The sequence below is a fragment of the Athene noctua genome, chromosome 2, assembly GCF_965140245.1.
Source record: "Athene noctua chromosome 2, bAthNoc1.hap1.1, whole genome shotgun sequence".
Lineage (NCBI taxonomy): Eukaryota > Metazoa > Chordata > Aves > Strigiformes > Strigidae > Athene > Athene noctua.
This window is the reverse complement of record NC_134038.1, coordinates 128,732,654-128,756,305: the sequence shown is the minus strand read 5'-3', so window position 1 is coordinate 128,756,305 and position 23,652 is coordinate 128,732,654. Positions and strand designations below refer to the sequence as shown.

General features: G+C 36.7%; 1 protein-coding gene across 11 annotated transcripts in view; it reads right to left on the bottom strand.

Moving 5' to 3' along the window:
• The window catches only part of ANKIB1 (ankyrin repeat and IBR domain containing 1), a 104,146-nt gene that overhangs the window by 25,416 nt on the left and 55,078 nt on the right, over positions 1-23,652 (bottom strand). For all 11 annotated transcript variants that reach the window (XM_074900268.1, XM_074900261.1, XM_074900260.1 and 8 more), the window contains 4 exons: positions 22,065-22,365; positions 12,788-12,970; positions 5,328-5,445; positions 1,536-1,744 (listed from right to left, as the gene is read on the bottom strand). In XM_074900268.1, the coding sequence (XP_074756369.1) occupies positions 1,536-1,744; positions 5,328-5,445; positions 12,788-12,970; positions 22,065-22,365 (811 nt within the window). The remainder of the gene's footprint in view (positions 1-1,535; positions 1,745-5,327; positions 5,446-12,787; positions 12,971-22,064; positions 22,366-23,652) is intronic.

Below are 23,652 nucleotides of genomic sequence, written 5' to 3'. Positions count from 1 at the left end.
CAAGGAGTATAAACAGATTTTTCTTTCCATTGGAACAAAGATTCCATGAAAATTTACTTCAACTTTCAATACATTAGATATTATATACATGTAGGATATTTTTAAAAAGTTAGCTTACAGTACGTCACTTTTTAAAAGCACTTGTTCTACAGCCAAAACCAAACCAAACAAATTGGTCTTTAAAGTGCAAAACTTGATGAAGGCATTTATTGTTGTTTCAGTGATTTCAGCTTATTGCCAGAATTAAACATTTTAGAAGTTGATAAAGCATCAAAAATGTTCACCATTTAAATGAATTTTCAATTTTATTTTGCAACTTTAAAATAAGAGATTTCATGAAGCCCTGAGTTCAAAATATCAAATGCAGAACATTTACTGGAACAGTTTTAAATATAAGATGGGAGGTAAATGTAAAATCTGAAAAAGACCTTTATAGCTCGACGTTTTATTTTATCTGTTGCTTTTAGTTTTCATTTTCCTGCAAAAATGAGAGACTTCAGAAAAATATGTATTATTTCATAAACATTTTGAAAATATTATTTTGATAGCTTTTTATAAGATTTTAAATGAACAGGAATACTATAGGTATAACTCTGGATTTGGAGTTAAGACACACTAGATCTAGAATGGCAATCATTATCCAAACCTGCATTCCTGGCTTATGGGCCATCAATGAAAAACAAAACATACAATGTAAAACTGAAGACATGTAATCTTTCATTACACATTTTAATTAGGAAATATTCCCAGACAATATTTAACTGCCAATGTAAATAAATGTATAACATTATTCCTTCTACATAGCTTCTTCTTCAGCATTTTACAATTAAAGAAATAAAAGATTTCTATGCAGGAATGCAAAATCTTAATTTTCATATGAGATCTAGGGATGATCCATTTGCAAGACTGCATTCTAGAAATATGCTTAGGTCATGGAGCAAAAGTTTTATAATGCTGCAGCTGCAGATTATTAAAAAGAGAACTCTGTCTTCCAAAAGAACCACACTGATTTTAATGAAAGGCACTTTCATATTTCAAATTTGCAATAGCCTTGTAAACCGCCTGAAGCAACCCACACATAGTAAAAGTAATTATAAGCTTACAGTACACTAGTGGGCTGACATTTCAAAATGCAGACAAAGAGAATTCTGTTTCCTAAAGAAAAAATTTTCAAAAGGCAGGGTTCACAGCATTGAGTACGTTCAGGGAAATGGATACAATGAAAGTGAACATCTTGGTACGTATGAGATGAGAAGCTCAAAAGAACCAAATGTACTGATGTGACTGTAGCTGGCTAAAACACTACTTTGTGAGTGACAGCCAAGGTGAAAACAGAGTGCTTTCTATTAGCCAGATGCTCAGTGGTGTTATTGTATAGGACGTTTAAGGTGTCAACTTCTGTGTTCACCACTTTTGGAAAGAAACCCTTTACACCTTTACAAAATGACAGTGCAGCCCTCCTGTCCACATAGGTGTGCTATGTTTAGAAAAAAGCTCTTTTGCCTTGCTAGTTTCAGATCTATTTATAAACTTACCACAGCTGTCTCAATGTCTCCTGGTGAGGGGCTGATTTCATCAGGAGAAGTTACAGAAGAGCGAGTAGTGCGGGGAGTTCGTGGAGAAGGGAGCGTATCCCACGCGTTGTATCCACTTGGAGGGGGAGTTGGCATCTGAACGCCTGAACGCTGGCAGCAGTTCTCTGGATTAGACATCCATGCTTCAAGTAACTTCTCCCTGTCCCAGTCTTCAATAAAAATACAGACACAGGAAATTATGCAGCGGACTGTCTAAAATACATTTTGTAACTGCACCTCAAAAGAATACATAAACACTAAGCTAAAAATTTTAGAAATAAATGATAAAGTGTAAGAAAAGGAACTTTAGACAGAACACATTCCAAGATCATACATAATGCAATGTATTTATATAAATAATTGCATCACAAGTGTTTCCTCTCCCTGTAATATCAATCTTAAATAAAGTTATTTTTAATATTTACAGCAATTGCAGTAGCTAGGAGACTCATCAGAAACTAGAACTGCAGTGACTTGCAAAGACTGATCAAACAGCTCTTGTACCATAGAATTTTCAGAATTTTGCCTTTCTGTGAAAAAAATAATTACTCAATATGGATTCACTTTAATCTATTGTGTTTTTTTAAGAAGATGAAGCCAAGCACTACAAACAAACGAAGAAGACTAAGATACAAGTGGATTACAAAAAGATTTGCGACCTAATGAGTTACCAGTCTTTACATATGCATGTAAGAGTTATTATGCATTTCTGGGGAAAAAAAAGAAAAAAAAAACAAAAAATCCTACCTGATCGCAAAAGATATTTCATATATTCTTATTACATTTTTATTCTATAATTGCTACTGAATACTTAACTTTTATTCATAACATTGCCCATTTATATACAAAAAAGAACTAGTGAAACAAATTTTATTATGTATGAAGATCTTAAAACTAAATCAAATCTTTCTTAATCACTGTTTGGAATGTTTTGTTTCTGATCCCTAAGAGTATTACTAAAGATATCTTAAGAATAATGATTTTTTTCTATTAAAAATACTTTAAAATTCTCATTTAAGTATAAATCTATCAAATTCCTATATGGATTTGAATCTCAACCTATCAACATTATGCACAGATCAGATGAACTAGAATTTCAGAAGGAAAGAGAAATCTCCTGATTTTTTCCTAATGCTTTAAATAAATACTTTAAAGGGTTTTTTATCAATGTTAGATACTCCCACTGGAGACTCAATGTTATTAACCAAAAGATCTGTGCTAGTTTTATTGAATTGTAGATTTTATAAGAAAAAGATAAATAGTATTCCTATACTGTATTAATGCTGGGAAAAAAAATTATATATGTTCTAAGCACTGAACTTAGTAAAAATATCGCCCCTGTCAAATAACGATTACTACCATACTAAAATCTGCTTCCTCCTAAAATGACAAAAAGTCTTTGAGCTGGAGTTGATTTACTGATCAGGTGCTTACTTATCTAAGCTAAAACATATAATGGGTTAGTTTAATTTCATTTGTTTGAAGACATGGACCCTGAAGATATTTACACTTCAAAAATTATAAACTTTATTAGCATTTTCCAGATTACCCATAGCTTATAATATTTCAGAGGGGAGCTGACTGATGCTAAGATACAGATAATATTTGCAAGAAGTTTTCTTGAGCTCCTCTGTACTGTATCTTTAAAACTACTCAGGGTTAAGACATGCTAATAAATGCATTCCACCGTGTTTTCTTTACTAACTTAATGAGTTTTAGCAAAATATGAGGTAGTTATATTTGCTGAATTGCCTCTCTTCTATCCTGAAATCAACTGCTGTATAATGAAGTAGGAGAGAAACAGGAACAATGTTGAAAAAAACATTTGTAGAAAAACTGTAAAGTTATTTATTTTCATTTTCTTATCTTGGCTCTAACTCTACATTCTTCTATCTCTTAATTAAAAAAAAAGAAAAATACACTCTTAACTCTTACAACCCGTGTCAGTAAACTGATATAGTTGTATGATAAAAGAAAGCAAAGGTTGTTGGATTACGTCTGTACACTGTTGAAAGCAGTACATAACAATGATCTTTCCAAGATTTTAAAACATGCCTTTCATACATTAAGTATGAATTAAGTTAAGATTTCACATTATGCTTTTATGAATTTCAAGATTAAATGCAAAACCATTATCATTTGGCATATGAAGTTTTCCAATTGTCTAAGCCTTTGTAAATAGCTCAGTTATTCCCTTTCCTAGGCTGAACCAATTCTACATCTTCATTTCAAATAAAATAAATTCTGTTTGAATAATTTCCAGCATATGACTACAGCTACAGGCAAAATAGTTGACTTTCTCATGACTTGCAAATTGTCTGTGCTTCTTTCTCTGCACTGGCCAATTGCATTAAGTTACTGCTACATCACTAAGGCAACATCAGTAGAATGACCTTTCCAACACAGACTGGTTTCTTCTCAACTTTCAATTCCTGCTTGCTAGATGTTGGCAGACATTTCTCCACAGTTTACATCAACCTCACTACTTTTGGACTTATAGACTGTGCTGCAAGTTTGAATGGTGTTGCCATCATCTTCCTTTCCAAAGTATCTGCACAGGTTAGAGAATCTGCTTACCTACTTAAGTCAAATATTTAGTAATGTTTAGCCTTAATGAGAGTATTCTGAGAACCCAAAATAGCATTCAAATATTGCCCATATTATAAATATATTACAAGAATTAAAGAAATAATCAATGTTTAAAAAATATATATGCAAAGATTGTGCCTTAAATATAATCAGACTGGCACAAGTTCACGCTGACCTAATTCAGTGTTAAAAGGAACACAAATACCAACTATTAAAGATAATGTAAAAGAGAGGAGTTACAGGTACCATACCTCCTCATGAAAGTCTGCCAAATGTTGTGTGTTTAAAATAATGTCTTTTTATTTCACTTTTCCTTCTCTATTTTCACAAGAAGCCCACAAAAACAACAGGGTATGAAAGCTTAATTCAGCAATATGGTGATGAGCATGCAAACCATTAACTGCCTGAGTAGTTCCTTTGGCATACAGTAACAATGCAGATGCTTCAGTAAGCATAAGTTTTGAATCACTGAATCAAAGCCTAAAGCTTCCACTGAGTTTCAGAGATACTTTTGTCTGGAGTGAACACACTGAATTCAGTATATCCCTGTTCTGACAGCCCCAGTTCAAATTACCCAACAAGAGCACAGACTGATTTCAGTGAAATTAAACTAATTACAGAAACACACATGGAAAAGTACACCCTTTATTAAAAGAGCAACTATAAAAATCCTTCAGAGGACACTTGTAGGCTTTAAACCCCAAGGCAATTTCCAAGTACAATTTATTACAATGGTGAGACTGCTTTTATTGAAAAACAAAAAAAAAACCACACCAGTTTTATACACAAATATACAGTGGCAGAAAACCAATGGTCTCACCAAAATAGGTGCAATGAATTTGACATCTCTGACAATTAAAACCATGGAAGTTCTACTTCTGTGTCTCTCACTTAAATAGGAAAGCTCTGTTTCTTCACATTGCTTAAGTTAAAATATCTTCCATTATAATTCCCAGTTTGAAACACTTTACTAACAGCTTCCCTATCTGCCTCAATGCTTTCTGACGTACTTAGCTGTACATCTTCCTGAAGTACTGTGTGAACTGCTTCCTGGTATTTGATTAACCGTTACTCCTCTTTCACTTGGAAATAAAAAGTAAACATACAACTGCAATTTCGATTTTGCTGAAAAGAGTTTCTTTAGTCTTAAAGGTTTTGGATTACCATGTGCCCGAAGTAGAGCTTCTGCAGTAAACAGTGGGGCTTGGAGCATGTCAGCAGATTCCACAATCAGCATATCCTTAAGCCTTCGCAGGTCCTGAAGTCTTAGCCCCTCATATGGCTTTGAGAAGAAGAAAGACAATTCATGTCTAGCAGCATTTTTCAGTTAGTCTCTAATGCCATATTAAAATGAAAACTTTCTAAGCACTGTTACTGATCATTATCTCAACTGTGAGGTAATATGTGACAAAATTTATTCATTGTGCAGACCAACGACCATGCAAAGCTATACGGAAACACTGTCATTTTGCAGTATTTATAGTCTGCTCTTTGTACATTTCAAAATCTAAAAGACAATACCGCTAGAGTTCACCATTATAGTTGAAGGCCGTGCTCAAACAATGAATTAGTCTAACATTGACTCTCTCTCAAAGTTAGATTTTCACAGAATCCAGCTGAGTTTTGAAGTGATTAAACTTCAGATATTGTGGCATGGGTATGAGAATGCATGACTAGACTTGAACTAAGAATTTCAGGGGAGAGTGAGAGAAAGGACAGGTTAACATACATTGCATATAGATTCTCCCACATTAACTTACACGTGAATTAAGACCCATTAACTTTGAACTGATCTGGAGGAGGATACAGTGAGACATTAGATAGTAAAAAGGGACACATTTGTAAATAGAATCAGGTACAGGACTTTTAAGGCAATATCCAGCCTCACAGAAGCGAAAAAGTCGGTCACGAATAGGACAGATGAGACATTCAGTTAAGAGGTTCAGAGAAACATGGAATAGTTGAGGTTGGAAGGGACCTGCAGAAGTCATCTGGTCATAGAACCAGCTGCCCAGGACTGTGTCTAGATGGCTTCTGAATATCTCCAGGGCTGGATATTCATTGTACATGAAGATGTCAAAACTCTTTTTGACAAACAATGGACAATTGTGATAGCCCTGCATAGTCAGAGCAGATCATCCCAGCTGCCTTCCTGGTCTGGAGCTCCACCCCTTTATTACAGAATTAAAAAAAGGTCAAAGTAGAAAGACAAAAAAGCAACAATTTTAGGATTCTGAATTAGTTCCAACCAAGATACTAGCGATGCATATACATGTTTTGCAGACTCCTTTTTAAAAGTAAGAAAGGAAGAACATGACAGCAAATAATGTATTTGTTAGTATTGCACAGGAAAAATGCCCAAAAGGTAGAAAGAGAAATGCAAGTGGGAGGATATATACAGAGAAGGGATACAGAAAGGTATGTAAAAAAAAAAAATTCTTACATACCCTGGTTTTGTTTATATAAAGGCTAGCTAACAAAAGATTTAAAGCATTTGACATAAAACTGGCATATGCTCAGGCCACCAAATGGCAACTGTCTTCACCAATTTGGAGAAGAAAGGTCACAGAGGAGCAGTGATAATAGATAACAACAGTTAAGTTCACATATTATTTACTATTTACATTTTTATTTTATGTAGAGCATAATCCAGGACTCTTCAGTGTTAGATAATATGCACACACATGCATGCATACATACACAGATATGAAGCTAAAGACTGGTTTTGTCCTCGAAACTTTACAATCTAAGTGAAAGTCTACTGTGCGCATAACCCTTTGAGGATAACAAGCAGATGGCAGAAGAAAAAGGGGAGAATGGATACCCTGGGCTTCTAAAAGATTTTGTTTTTTCGAGACACCTACTCTAAAAACATAACATGCTTCCTACATTCTAGGTAATACAATAAACCCTATAAAACACATCTAAAAACGTAACTAACTCCCAAAGGACCTCTTCTGATAGCTAGTCAATAAAATAAACAGGAACCTCTCGATATTAGAAATTTTGTGATCATCAAGGGTAATGGTTCCATGGCTCTGCACTGGGTCTTTGTCCTTTTGGAGAAAGCAAGAAAAGTGGAAGAGAAATGGACTGTGAGTGTCCTGACCTTTATCTTGATTGGCCAAGTTCAGGGAGTTTCAGTATGTCCTTCCATTGCTGATCACGCATGACTCAGTAAAGGACAATCTGAACGTTAATGGCTTGCACTGAAATAAATTTGGGCCACTTGACTCATAGCAGGCTGGAATATGACCTACTTACTTTCTTACAAAAGAGATCATGTATAAAAACATGTCAGAGAGACAGGGATACAAACAGCTGGGTGCCTGAATGATTATGATTGTGTGAATATACTGGAAAAAAATGGAAACAGAGTAAATCATCTTGACTAAATCTGAACTGCATTTTGAACTGCAACTGTAAAACAAGTAGCTTTGTCAGCACAACAGCACTAAATTCTTGAAGATCGCATATATCATAAAAATATATCTTAAAAATATGTTAAACCTGCAATATATGCAATGCATATTTTATGACTTAGTATTTTATTCTGAAATCCAGATATGCTCAAAATTATACTTAACTGATTGGTTCTAGGTCAAACACTGGCAATATCTCCCTTGAGTAACAGACTATGACATTATCTCAGCTGGAGCATTCCACACAAGCCAACAGGGATTTTGGGATCCTGCGGTTTTTAAGAATCCTAATTTTATCTTTTTAAGTAAAGAGGGAAGTATTTCTTAAGAATGTGTTTGAAACATCAGATATTTGTTTCATAAAATAATACATGAGCCCACAGAAGAAGTTGAAAGAAAATAAATTTTAGACTGGCACTATTAAGGAGCTGAATCTGGAAATTCCCGAGTGAAGGCTTTATACAATGAAAATCCTTAAAAATGTTACTGTGTACAAGACATAGTCTTGTAGAGACTTGTGAAGAGACAGTCTTTAGTTATAAGGATGTATATCCTTTATGTAATGTCACAGAGGTTTGTTTCAAAAATGGATGACTTATCTGTGCACTGCCACATACTGTAAAGGATTTTGATTGCAGCTTATGATGCTCAGAGACCTTCTATTTGCTGTGAAAAAGGCATTGTTCAATATTAGCATCATTTAACTATGTGATGATTTTGTAATATACTATTTCAGTTACTATTTTAATGCTTTGGTGACTTCTCACTACAGATTTCAACATTTTTGTATTCTCAAGAGCCCTTCTTAACTATTTTCTTCTCGATTTACCACTAATATTTAGATATCATAAATTATGTAACTGTTTTTCTCCTGAAAGTACTTTTAATATGTAAGTTGGTTATTTTAACAGTTCATTTCAAACTATTATTTTCTTTGCTTCTATATTACCATTAAAATAGACAAGGGCAAAGTAACTGCTACAGTGATGACTATATAATTAAATGGTGTCAAATATACTTCACGTAAATATCCTCCTTTATGGGTGAATGGAGTTCTATAGTTAATGGAGTCATGTATTAAAAAAATTATCTACACTCCTTTTAACTCATTCAAGTATATATACTTTAACTACTTGTAGTCAGTCCCCTTCTCTCCTTTCACTTAATAAACCATTCTCTATCTATAAAGTACACTTTAATAATTTTAGATAACTCTTCTTATTTATGACATGTGCATTATATATATATTTATATCACATCAACTCTGGAACCGAAGAAAACCATTCCAATTACTATACACTCAATGATACATTCACCAGCAGTGTACTTCTACAGTATTCAGTGGCACATATGTAAAATGAACGAAGAAATTCTATACTTTGCTATTGCACAATGTATTTCAGTGAGTCTGACTAAGAGCCTGTTCTGGATGATCTGCTTTGAAGTACTACTCATTCCCAGGTGTTTCTTCTGTAAGTTTTAAACATTCTATGATGTGATTGAAATTAAGGTGCCTGTTACTTTCCAGGGATACATCACCCACACAAATATGCTCCCATGCTAGAATAATCAGCGAATTAGAAGACTGTGCAAATAAAACAACCAAAATATATAAAAGTAGTTTCAAAAATAATATTCATATAATTTAATTTAAAAATAGTCATATAATTTGTGTAATTTCAATTAGATTTATAAGATAAATATAAACTTAGATTTTATGTAACAGAGATAATTTTTTGGAGACTGTTCATCAACAAAGAGAAAAGAATCAAGACAAAGAAGGTCATACAAAATACACTCCTAGCTTGTTTTCTAAAACCCTTTCCATTGCCCACACATTATAGATGGATCTTCTTTTGCTATAACTAACTACAGTGTTAAAAGAGTCGCACTTAGAGTGCATTCTTAAAATACTTGGCATTTCCATTTTATATAGGGAAATACAAATTATGTGTGTGTTGCTACATTGTTTTCCTTCCAAACTGCATTTTGTGGAAACACACTGAAGAATCATGTTTGTGTTTCAAAACTATTAGGGCCTGTTTGCTTCCCATCTTCAACTGCAGTCTGTAATTTGATCACTAAAAATGTTTGAGGTGTACTGAAACCAAAGTAAAATAGAAATGTTGCTTCGGGGAGCACTGCAGTAAAATGAGATTTTAAAAGGTTGGGTAACTGTATGACAGAAATGGATTTTATTCAGAAACACTTGTGGAAGGAGTAAACTAAACTTCTGGAAGATGGATAGCTCTGCTGTTGGGCTCTCAAACTTGAAATGTGTGTCTACTCAGCAATCTGTATTTCTTGATGTTTGAGAGCCTCTGTAATCAAAGAAAGCTATGTGCAAGTTATTTCTTTCACTATTATAAGTGTTTCAATTCTAAACATGAGCACTGACGTAACTTGGTAATATTTCAATGCGAAGAACACATGAACTGGTTCTCAACATCAGAAACAAAGCTTTGTTATTACTCTAAATACACACTTAAATTCAGTGACACTGCACAGAGCACTACAAAAATCTTTTGCTCTGTAGAAAAAGAGGATTATTTTTCTGCTGTAAACATGACAGGTCTGGATTGGGAGGTATTGGGTACTATCATTCCAGCTACTACTGCGCATATCATAAACACCAGAGTTAAGCCCGTCTGGCTATTTTGGCTGCAAAGAAATCCTCCTCACGGTTTTCAAATGTTTTATCTTTTCCTCCAACCTTCATTCAAGAGATTAAATGAAATTACTTTGAAAATTCATTTTGTGGTGTTGCAAAGTTTTTTAATTCCTTATTAATGATTTTTTTGTGTTTTGGAAGGATGTTTAAAGGTATCACCAAACAATTACAACCTAAACAATATGTTAAACAAGCATTTTGCACACTTGCTTCCCTCAGTGTTCAGTATTTTTAAAACTGAAATTGAGAGGAAAAAAAAATAGACCATCTTTGAGGGGCAATTTTGGTGAAGGATATGTGTTCTGGCGGAGGCTTTTCAACCACTTTTCATGCCCTATTAAGATAACAGCTGGAGGCATCACCATAGCCAGTGGTAAGTGCAGCCTTCACTGCCCATCCCAGACACACATCCACAGACCTGGACAATGAGGACATGTAGTCATTTGGATCGCAGTTCAGTGCTAGCCTTTCTGAGGCTGTTTTTTTTCAACAAGTGGTTTTGGCTACTCTGAGGGCTAAGATAGAAAAATTAACTTCCCCTGACTACATCCTCTTGGTGCTAGCACTTGTGCTGTTACAGTTGCACAAGAATTTAGAGAACTTAATCCCACTGAAAAAAGAAAGAGGAGGAAAAAGAAAAGACAGGAGCACATGAAAGCAGAATTGCTCTATGTGAAGCCCCAAGACCACCAACAGGTACCAGATTGCAGGCTGACATTTTTCAGCTTGTGAATCTTAGAAGATGTGGGAAAGCTGCCCTGGTATGTCAGATGGATATAGGTCTGCAGGCCTGCCTGTAGTTCAGTTCTCACATTCAACAACTTTGCTAAAAATAAGTCAAATGAGGAACAGAACTGTATCTTTTAACACTCAGTGAAGTGACCGCAAATTAATGTACCTTTTATGTGAGTCCCTTGAAACTATCAAGTCTTTAATCTGATTTTGCTCTGAGCATCTACCTTAGTCAGGAGACATTACTTTCTCTTGCCAAAATGCCTGTTCAAGTGCTCCTTGATTTGCCCCACCCATATTTGTAGATTCACCATTCTCTTAGCCGTGCTGATGCACATGCCAGCAAACCCATGCTATAAATACAATGATAGAAACTATTCAGGTTAAATAAACCAATTACATATTACCACACTTTTTAAAACTTTTCCTTCATTCATGCCAAATCATTGCTATGATCCAGTCGACAACATAACCATACAAACAGTTCTACTTGTACAGCCAAAGGAGTGGTAAACTGCAATCGTGGCAGGAAACTGCAGCAGTCTTTTAAAGTGGTCTTGCCAACAAAGAAAATGTAATTTCAAACTATACTCTTAGAACAATTTGGGTGTCTCTGTATGGGACTATTCAGAGAAACTAAAATGAGTTAATTACATTTGTTATTTCAATGTACATTTCCAGTATATTAAAACTCATCTCAAAACCTCTCATCTAGGAATAAACAATCCAATTAAGCTTGTTTATATTTTAATTTATTCAAGAAAATTATTCAGAAAATTAATTGAACTGTACAAAGACTTTCTTACTTTCAAATAAAAGAGACCATGAATGGTCTTTTTCAGGGAAACAGCTGATGTGTTCTAAGCCTACTCATATCTAAATCGGAATGAACTTTCTTTTAAGCATCGTTAGGCCATAAGTGGGCCAAGCTAGTAAAAGGCAAGGCCATGCTACTTTTGAAGTGAGTAGCCATACAGAAATCTATTGTCCTTTAATTTACACAGAATTACATCATAATATTTACTGAATCATATAATTTATCTGTGTCTTCCAATTTAGAATTTTAGTTAATTAAAATCTGATAATGGATGGGGAAGGGAACTTTTACCCAAAATATTTTTGGTCAAATTATCCTTATCAAATAACAGCCTTCTGTAGGGCGTATCAGAATTCAAGCAAATTTGTGTCAGTGAATCATCTCTTTCAAAAACTGACTTCAGAACAACACCTGTTATTACCTGTTTTTCATACAAGTTCTGGTATGCAGTAGCTTCAGGCATCATGTTATAGAAAAAGAAAGTAAATTCAGTGTTTTGAAATTCTGCACTACTCATCTCTTTTCTAGTGACATTCAACACAGTCTCAGTCTAGGAAAATCCACTACAACACTTTCCCTACTCTATCCCACAGATTTTCTCCTTTTCTTACTTTCTCCTGCTCCCATTTTCAGACAGAAAGGCATTTTAAGAAATAAAAGTATGTAAAAAATGTTTTAGAGAAACTGTTTCCCAGCTTACTGGCCTCACCATATTTCCTCCAGCCTCACAGTCTGCAACACTTTCAATACAATCCATGTAATTAAGTATATGAATAAAACTTCTCTTAAGTTTTGACAATATATTTGTTATGTTCTCTGAGCTTAACTTGAAAGCTATAAAGATCTGTGTTAAAATCAAATGGTTTACAAATACACAGTACAAAGTACAGTACCTACTGAAATATTTTGCAGAATTTTGTCACAGTGTAACTGCCACAAATATGAATGTGTAAAATACCCCAAATTTAAAGTATCCTCTGACCTCTTTTTTGTCTAAAGCAGCATATTCAGCTTCAATGCTTTCAGCTTCAGGATCACGTGAAAATACCATTCGAGATTCCAGGTTAAGAGCCAGCTCTTTGTGGTGTTGCTTCTCTGCACAGTCACATGGGGTATCTTTATTTTCATTTTCTGCAAACAAATCTCCACCATGTTTTACTAGAAGCTGAAAAGTAAAACAGAAAAGTAAACAGTTATTAATTACCAAGTCTAATAATACCCTGAAGAAAAAACATGTCAGGTAAGAACAAAAAAAAATACAAGCAAGGAAAACAGAAATAAAAGACAAATATAATAGCAATGGTCTTTGGGAAACAAAGATTCTTTGTTGTTACTAAATAAATTACTGCTTGATTTCATACACAGTTATACCTATATGCACCATAATTCCGTGGAATCACAAAATCTCAGAAATATGTTACAAGGCAACGTCGTACAATGTGTCTCTGTTGGGTTTCAAGTAGTAAAATTCTGCTCTACTGATATGGTCAGTGCTCCACAGAAAATGAGGGGCCTCAGGTCCTCAAGCACCTGGCAAGATGGAGCTAGAAATACTTTTAAATATTCTTTATATATGGGTATAACTCCACCATTCTTCCCAGCACTGGTACACTGGTAGTGCCAAAATAGGAGATTCCATAGGTAGGAGGGAAGATGGGGTACCAGTTCACAGATTGCACATACTACTACTGGTAGGTCTACCTTATTTTTGACATGAGAAAAGTGGAAGAAAATAATTTAAATTCTGATAATGCTAATATGGTCTAAAGTTGTGCCATTTTGCCAACCTTGTCTCTTGACAGTAACCACCCAGAAATACAGCCTCTAGCTAATAAACACTAATAGTGCTGTGCTCATTACCTTGCCAACCTTGCCTTCTACCATAAACTAATATGATACCATAGAACCATGGAATCACAAAATGGTTTGGGTTGGATGGGACCTCAAAGATCATCTCGTTCCACCCCCCCTGCCATGGGCAGGGACACCTTCCACTAGCCCAGGTTGCTCAAAGCCCCGTCCAACCTGGCCTTGAACACTGCCAGGGAGGGGGCAGCCACAGCTTCTCTGGCAACCTGTGCCAGTGTCTCACCACCTTCACAGTGAGGAACTTCTTCCTTATATCTAACCTAAATCTACCCTCTTTCAGTTTAAAACTGTTACACCTTGTCCTGTCACTGCATACCCTTGTAAAAAGTCCCTCCCCATCTTTTCTGTAGGCCACCTTTAAGTACTGGAAGGCTGCTAGAAGGTCTCACTGGAGCCTTCTCTTCTCCAGGCTGAACAACTCCAACTCTCTTGGTCTGTCCTCATAAGGGAGGTGGTCCAGCCCCCTGAACATCTTCGTGGTCCTCCTGTGGACCTGCTTGACCAGGTCCATGGTCCATGTCCTTCTTATGTTGGGGGATCCAGAGCTGGACACTCATGGGAGCAGAGCAGAGGGGGAGAATCACCTCCCTCGACCTGCTGGCCACACTTCTCTTGATGCAGCCCAGGATACAGTTGGCTTTCTGGGCTGCGAGCACACATTGCTGGCACATAGTTTTTTATCCAACACTACTCCCAAGCCCTTCTCTGCCGGGCTGCTCTCAATCCACTCATTGCCCAGCCTGTATTTGTGCTTGGGATTGCCCTGACCCATGTGCAGGACCTTTAATTGGCCTTGTTGAACTTCTTGAGGTTCACACAGGCCCACCTCTCCAGCCTGTCCAGGTCCCTCTGGATGGCACATCCCTTCTCTCCACCGTGTCAACCGCACCACAGCAAACTTGCTGAGGGTGCACTCGATCCCACTGTCCATGTCACCAACAAAGATGTTAAACAGCGCCGGTCCCAACACCAACCCCTGAGGAATGCCACTGTCACTGCTCTGCACTTGGACATGGAGCTATTCATTGCAACCAGCCAGCCAATTCCTTATCCACCGAGTGGTCCATCCATCAAATCCATGTCTCTCCAATTTAGGGTCAAGGATGTTGTGCAAGACAATGTCAAATGCTTTGCATGAGTCCAGGCAGATGATGTCAGTTGCTCTTCCCTTATCCACCAATGCTGTAACCCCATCATAGAAGGCAACCAAATTCGACAGGCATGATTTCCCCTTAATGAAGCCATGGTGGCTGTCACAAATCACATCTTTATTTTCCATGTGCCCTAACACAGTTTCCAGGAGGATTCGCTCCATGATCTTGCCAGTCACAGAGGTCAGACTGACTGGCCTGTAGTTCCCCAGGTCTTCCTTTATTTCCTTTTTTTTTTTTTTTTTAAACAGGGGTTTAGTTTCCCCTTTCCAGTCAGCAGGAACTTCACCGGACTGCCACAGCTTCTCAAATATTATGGATAGTGGCTTAGCCACTTCATCTGCCAGTTTCCTCAGGACCTACGGATGTATCTCATCAGGTCACATGAACTTGGGCACCTTCAGATTCCTTAGATGGCCTTAAACTTGATCTTCTCCTAGGGTGGGTGGTTCTTCATTCTCCCAGTCCCTGTCTTTGCCTTCTGCGACTTGGGCAGTGTGGCAGAAGCACAAAAGTAACAGAGTACCTCAGCCTTCTCTATATCCCGGGTAACCAGGTCTCTCATTTCCTCACAGAGTAGGCCCATGTTTTTCCTAGTCTTCCTTTTATCACCAGTGGCTGCTCAGACAATTTCTCTGTATTCCTCTCAGGCTACCTGTCCTTGCTTTCACCCTCTGTACGCTTCCTTTTTATGTTTGAGTTTGTCCAGGAGCTCCTTGTTCATCCATGCAGGCCTCCTGGCATTTTTGCCTGACTTCCTCTTTGTTGGGATGCATCATCCTGACCTTGGACGAGCTGATCCTTGAATATTAACCAGCTTTCTTGGTTCCCTCTCCCCTCCAGGGCTTTATCCCATGGTACTCTATCAAGCAGATCCCCAAAGAGGCCAAAGTCTGCTCTCCTGAAATTCAGGGTAGTGAGATTACTGTGCGCCCTCCTAGCTGCCCTAAGGACTCTGAACTCCACCATTTCATGGTTACTGCAGCCAAGAGTGCCCTTAAGCTTCACATTTCTCACCAGCCGCTCCTTGTGGGTGAGAACAAGGTCCAGCATAGCACCTCTCTTTGTTGGCTCCTCTATCACGTGGAGAGGGAAGTTATCACCATGGCATTCCAGGAATCTCCTGGCTTGCTTATGCCCTGCTGTGTTGTCCCTCCAACAGATACCAGGGTGGTTGAAGTCCCCATGAGGACCAGGACTTGTGAACGTGAGGCTGCTCCCATCTGTCTGCAGAGGGCCTCATACACTCGGTCTTCCTGGTTGGGTGGCCTGTAGCAGACCCCCACTGTAATGTCTCTTGTCCCTCTCTTCCCTTTAATCCTGACACATAACCTCTCAGTCGCCTCCTCATCCATCCCCAGGCAGAGCTCCATGCATTCCAGCTGGTCACTGACATAGAGGGCAACACCCCCTCCTGGTCTCCCCTGTCTGTCCTTCCTAAAGCACCTGTATGCTTCCATTCCAACACTCCAGTCATAGGAGCCATCCCACCACATCTCCACAATGCCAATAAGATCACAGCCTTACAGGCACGTGCATGTCTCTAACTCCTAAGCAGGGACAACAAATGCCACAGATTTTAAAGGCTAACAGTGAACCATTTTGCTTATTTATTATGATATCTTTATAACATGTAATAAACTTCCAATGATTGAGCACTCAGGACAATCATTCACTACTAAAATGATTCATCTTATTTCTAGATAGAACTGAATTATATAAACATTATCTTGCATTCAGACCATGATGGCTGTAACAACACTATCCTGTATTTTTAGCCAGGATATTTCAAAACTCAGCTTCTAATTTTTATGTTTCTAAAAAACAACCCCAAAACCAAACCAAAACCCAAATGATCTGTTCTCCACATAAACCTTTTAGATCATGATCAATCACTTCTTACTTTTCAGCCGACTGTACTTCCTTCACCTGTCACTGTAAAATACAGAATATATTTTACAAACCTGGAATGATTCTTGTAGATTGAGACCTTTTCCCACATTCTCCAAAATAAAATAAAATATAAACCCTAAAATAATACAAACCACTGTAATATCAAGATTTAGTTGAGAAGATATTAGTGTCAGTAAGTATGACACTGTATTTTATCTTTATAGCAGAGTATCAGGCAGAAATAAAGATAACACTAGGTTAATTATCAATATACCCAGTCTACAGTTACCTATTTAAACTTCTTAACATTGCCAAAACTTTGTTAACTGGAGTTTCACATTCTGTCTGTACATTTTAAACTCTTAACAGAAATTTACTGAGTTAACTTAGACACCTACAAGACTGAGGAAGACAAATAGTAAATATTCTTGAAACAACACTCCATAGACCTATGCAGGAAAGATCTAATCCACAAGATGAGGAGTATGTGAATCCACAAGTTTTTAATATGATGCCATATTTTTCTGGAAGCACTAATAAAAAGACTTAAATCTCTTAAGTAATTAAAAGGAGATTAATAATTTAAATAATCATATTAATAATTTAGACAATCGCAAAAATGCCATTTAATATGCCAAATACACTCTGATATATTGGAACATATCTGCACAAAATCAAATCTATTCAGCATGAAAGTTAAGTCCTTTTTCTATTCAGTATTTTGAGGTAAACACATTAACTTTGCCCAAACTGTCTTTAGCAATAGGTTCCACACAGCTGTTCATCTCAAAGGACAAGTTTAACACATGTGAATGGAGTTGTATCAAGACTGCATATTTAACTATCAACTCTAAACAAATCAACTAGTAGGTGGTTCACCCACAAGGGACTATGTTTGGTTTTTCCTTTCTTTATGTGGGTGTGGTGGGGATAGGGGAAGATACAAGGCTGGGGTTTTCCTGCAAAGTTATGAAAAAGAAGGAGACTATTACAGGAATGCTGCTCTGAAGTGAGAGTAGCCACCACAAAACTGGGCAAAAGGTGTCCCTGGGGTTCTAAGTAACCTTCAGTTTCCTGGAGAGAGGGAAGATGACTTGAGTATTAGGCAATTCAGGTTTTTATCTTTTTCTTTTGTTAAAGATTTTAATCCTCAAATACTTCCAGAAAAAAAAGAAATCACTTAAATTTTTTTACTAAGCTCCATTTCGGGCTTTACACAATGTAGTGTTCCTGTTCATAATCCTGTTCCTGTTGAAGGATTTAGAAGGATTACAGACTATACTGGAAGATTTAAGGTATCTCAGATACTAATCTTAGGATCCAAGATCCTCTACCCTATGGTATGGCACAAAATGAAGTTTGAACTTGGGGGTGTACTCTATGTTTCTAATGAAGAAACCACAACTAGTTGGACTACGTTACTGTGTCCCAACTCTGGCAAATATCAATCCATGTGGATCAGACTGTAAATTATTCTTCAAAGACAACCTGAAAGTAAATTAGAGTCAGAAATGGTTTAAGTCAATGGAACAGTACATATTGTCATGATAATATAACCCAGTTTATATAATTAAATGGAGAACTAGCAGTCTAGTAGCTGGATTCATCTAATGAATCATATCACAGACAGTAAGAAATAGAATGATAACTCCTGAAGAAACACAGACGATGAACTTTCATGATGAGTTTAAAACCAATTGATTTTCCAGTCTGCAGTTAAAAGCTGAAGCCCAGCTCCAGAACTACAATTTACTCTGCAGTGACTGTGATTCTTTCCAACATTATATTCTGCCTAGATCTTACTTACATAGTTACTTACTATGACCCATATGCTTCATGCTTTTGAAACAAACTTATGGACAACTGTGTCTACCTCTAATACTACTGTATAGCCCCATCTGAGGGCATGAAGGTAGAATAATTGAGGCAGAAGACTTCTTGCTCAAATCCCTTGTAAATCTGAAGTCTAAGTTGCTTGTGGATCTCAAGTGTAGAGAGACAGAAGACAAAGAAATAAGAATTTCTCTGGATAATGCAATTGCTCTTTTTTTTTCTCCCAGTATATATTAATATGGGTCCAACTGTGAGCACTTCACAAATCAGTGTAATAGGCAGAATATTTCACAGATGGGAGTAAGCAAGATTGTAAATACCAGAAATTGAAGCATGTTACAAACTGGTTACTAAACTTCTCTTCTGTTTACCATTTCTCTACCAGAAGCAACCATTCTCATGTCAAATAATTTTATGTAAGTGTTTTTCACCAGCTTTGCTCCAAGAGGTCATTAAATGATAAATCCTGATATCTCCCTTTTCTGATATGACACGCACATTTGTCCTCTAATGTACAATAACATTTAAAGCAAACGGATCTTCTGTGGGAGGGCTAGATAGAACAGTGACTGAAAATGTCTGTAGCCAGAATTTATCAGGCAGCTGGATCAAACAAGTGGCACTAAAAAAGAGAACAAGAGAAAAGAACACAGTCCTTTGCAATTAATATTTTTGTTTATCAAATATAAAAATAATTAAAAGTTGACAAAAGCAGTATTAACATAGACCTAGGAGACAGCCTGATATTTGTTTCAAAATCAAACGCACCAAAAGAGGCACTAAATCAATCACATAACCATATAAATAAAGATTCATTCTAGTTGACAGGAAGAGCCGGGCAATATCTGTTCTGTTACTCAGTTACCATGTACATAATTAGCTGGGTCTAATTCAGCTAGCAAAGACTGCAGGTGACTTGCCTCCCTGGTGAGAATCAGTTAAGTGTGTAAATAATATCTAGCAACATGTTGAAGACAAACTGCTAGCATGGAGCTTGTGGAGCTGTAACAACATGGAGCAGAGGAAAAAGGGGCAAGATTCAGGCTGTGATACTGGAGGTTAAGTATCAGCATCTAACAGCAGCATCCTCTTAACTCTCTCAGTACTGAGTAGGGGACCTGAGAGACAAAGGCTTAAATTATAGCACAGAAAATGGCATAAGGAAGCTGAGTTTCCATTTATTACAAGCTCAGAAAACTAGGAAGGATGATCTTTATACTAGCAGAATGAAAAAGTGTTGGCTATTGGAAATAAAAAGACACTATCTGAGCTTTTAAAGAGAAGACTAATGAAAAACCAGAAGATAAGGAAGAGCATCCAGTTTGAGATGGTGCACAGCTAAGGCTGGGGAATTGAAATAATGAATTTTAAATGAGAATTTTCAGACAATGTCTGGCAACTTGACAGAATACAGAGTAACAAAGTAAAACCACAGAACATATTATGTGAGAATCACAGAGAATTTCACAGATTAGAAGGGTGGTGCGATTTACCTTTTTTTTAAAAAAAACCCCAAACTCACAGATAAATAAACTAACTCTATGGACAAATACCAGAGAATCCCAGTGGAATACAATTCTGGACTTAAACAAAGAAAGCTTTGATGGCCACCTGACCAAAACTGTAACAATAAAAGTGACATGGTGACCAAGAACAGAAATGCTGCAAGGGCAGAAACCACCAAAATAAAGCGAACTGTGCCTCCCAAGTATATTGAGAAAATGCTATGCTAATACATGATGCTTAAATTAAAATTTAAGACTACATAAGTGACTGAGTAATAGACAAAATAGTTGGCAAACACATGAGAGGAGAAGCAACTCCTGACTTCATCCAGAGTAGTCTACAAGACCTAATTCTTAATGTTACCATCAAAGAACCACACAATTCCCAAAATGTACTTAGATTCACTATTCTTGCAGAAGCAGAACAGAGACAAATAATCCACTGCCTACTTTCAAAAAGTGGTACTAAATAAAAGCATGGGAAAAAATTCTAGAAGCATCAGAATGATCTGTGAAGGTAGAACAACTGGACGTAATTGTATGGGAAACAAGAAGCTGAAGTTGTCTCCAGATGAAGAATATGTAAAGAACAAAGTCTGAAAAAGGTAAATGTAAAATCACAATAAAGAAGGCTATGAACATTTTTTGAACAGTGTGCCAAGTACGTAGCAACTCAGATTAAATAACTCTAAAACATCACACACAGTAAATCTGTCAATGTGTAAAGTAGGTCACTGGACAAAGTGCAAAAGCAATCTCAACATAAGGCGGAAAAGTGATATAATTGTTGGAGTCCAGGTTCTCTGTGCATGTACCACACATGCTTCATGAAGGACACACAAGAAAGTCTGTTTCAAATTGAAGTCTCAGCACAAGAGATTCTAGAACAAGCAATAAACCAAATACTAATAAAAATACCCAGCACCAGATGGTACTTATTCAGGAGTCCTAATGAAACTCAAATATGAAACTTATGAACTATGCAACTTATTGCCTAAATCTGTCAGGTGCAAGATTAGAAGGTGATAAAAGTAACACCAATACCAAAAATAGCTCCAAAGAAAATCAGAAAAGCACAGGGAGAGTGTCAGTTTTTACTATAGAGAGAGGTCACCAGTGAAGTCCCACAGGTGCTGGGACCTGACTGTTTAAGATACACAGAAGTTATCTACAAAAGCAGGTGAATAATGAGGTGACAAACTTTGCTGATGATACTAAGTTAATAAGTGTAGTCTCAATAAACAAGAAGTTATATACAGAAGGAAAATAACCTAAATTTTACATGTAAATGCTGAACTCTGAATTAATTGTAACCATTGAAAATACAAATCTTGATGTTATAATAGACAGACTTATGAAAATATTAGCTGTTTTTGAAAATGTTAGATGTCTGCTCTTGTGTTCTTTAAATTAAATTACCAGCACAATTAAATACTAGTCCTTATTACTTGGAACAGTTTAAAAATAACTTTGATGGGAGATCTTCAAAGTCATTATGATTCCCAATTACACAGTACTATCCACTACTTCTACAAACATTAAAGTAATTTTTAATTTGTAAAAAAGTAATTGTATTTAAGTATGTTAGCACAAATGTATGGTATCATCTAAAAAAGCTAGGCACTGCAAATTAAAGACACCAAACCGGTTCTTGAAACAGCACTTCCCAGTCTCAGCTATAAAGTAGAATAAAAAGAACTCTGATTTTCTCTTTACACATATAGATATGCCTATGCCTACCTTTAAAGCTTTTTCTCCAGTATTACAGTCTTGTAATTATTTACCATTTTTATAAGCCCACAGAAGTCTTATGTCATGAAGTTAATGTATATGTAATTCAGTTTTTTCATTGTTCTCTACAGACAGTACGTTTTGGGCTGTTTATCTTTGACATTCTTACAATTAATGAAAAATAGAATTAATTCAATAGATCTTTTCCCCTGAAACAGCTTTGTGAAACACTGTGCATGTCATTTACTAATAGCAGTATATAGGCTTGTGATTTTACCTCGACACAGGTTTTCATCCCTGAGGCAGCAGCATAGTGCAAAGGTGTATTTTTTTTGTTATCAACAGCATCAATGGCTGCTCGTTCATATTGTCCCTCATCCAGCTTTGCTCCCTTCCATTTCAGGATCATTTGCAGACAATCTGCTCTTCTGCAGTCATCTTCTGAGGGTCGTGTCAGGCGAGGATGAAGAGCTCCTTCCGAGATCATGATCTGAGGTCCCATACACAGTAAGTGCATAGATGTCTCATTGTGCACATTCCGTTTATTTGGGTTACCATCTCTAACAAAAAGGAAAGTTCTGCAAGGGGGAAGAAAATAGAAGAAAACTAATTAGCACACAATTCCACTAATCTCCTTGAAGTGGGAGGGATCTATTATGACAGTGCTCTTTCCTTCTTGCCAAGATTTTGATAGCCATGTTAGTGGTAAACATTAATAGATAATTGCTACTGGACAGCTCTCCTCCATTCCTTTTACAAGTCAAGAGCCAAGATTTAGATGAATTACTGAAATATATAATTACTTTGTCAGTGTGTGACAAATTTTAGTTGGCAAAGTTTATTCTACAATTCTGTGTTGTACTGCAATAAAAGTTACTGAGTTACAAGATTGATGAAATACTTTCTTTTTTCTACTCTGTGTCCTGAATAGTAGTGCATTTGGTAGTCTGCAAATAGATAATGCCAGAGTAAATTCTTAAAAATTCATTCTCCTTTCCTATATCTTTAGTCAGATGTCAACTCAGTATTTACTACTTCTTGAAAGTATATAAAATACTTTTCCTTGCTAGCACTGCGTGCATTGAGGAAAGACTCTTATTTGCTTTCTCACTCCAGAATATATGGAAGTGCAACAGAATGCAAACCCTCACCTATGCAGATGACAGAGGCTGGCAAGAATTTTAAGTCTTCTCTTGAATGCTTTAGAGGCAGTTCAAAGTGGACAATAAACTATGCTGGCAAAAAGGATCAGATTGGGAATGAAAGGGAAACAACTGACTGATTCCTGGAATCACAACTCTGATTCCTGACAGCTCCTGAGACAAAGCAGCTTTCTGCTGCTTCTTGCCATCAAGGAATTATAGAACTACAACCCATTTCTGAAATGGAAGAACTAAATCCAAACTTGCTTTAGCCTTCTGAGGTATACTAAAATAGTATTTTTCTTCTTAAGTCCCTTAAGAGTGAAAGGTAGGAAATGGCAGAGAATAAAGACCATGTCTTTGTAGGACTGGGGTCAGAGAGACAGCAATAGTGAAAAAACTCTGTGCAAAGGTAGGAAGCACAGTTCCTAGAGAGGTAACACCAGGCTAAATCAGAAGCATGGCACATACATTCAAGAATTCACTGTGGAAACACTTGCACTGTTCCCATAAGCCCCCTCACACACAAACCTAGCAGAAGTCACTGTTCTTCTCTTCTCCAGGCTGTTCCCTGGCTCCAAACAGTTTGCAAGTATGGAAAAACCAGTTATTCTGGAACCCTCATTAAGTCAATACTGGGGACCAGCTTCCAGCCTCCCTGCCCTAACCACTAAGACAGTTTCAAAGATTTTCAGTTTAAAACAGGCAGCTCAGCCACCTGAA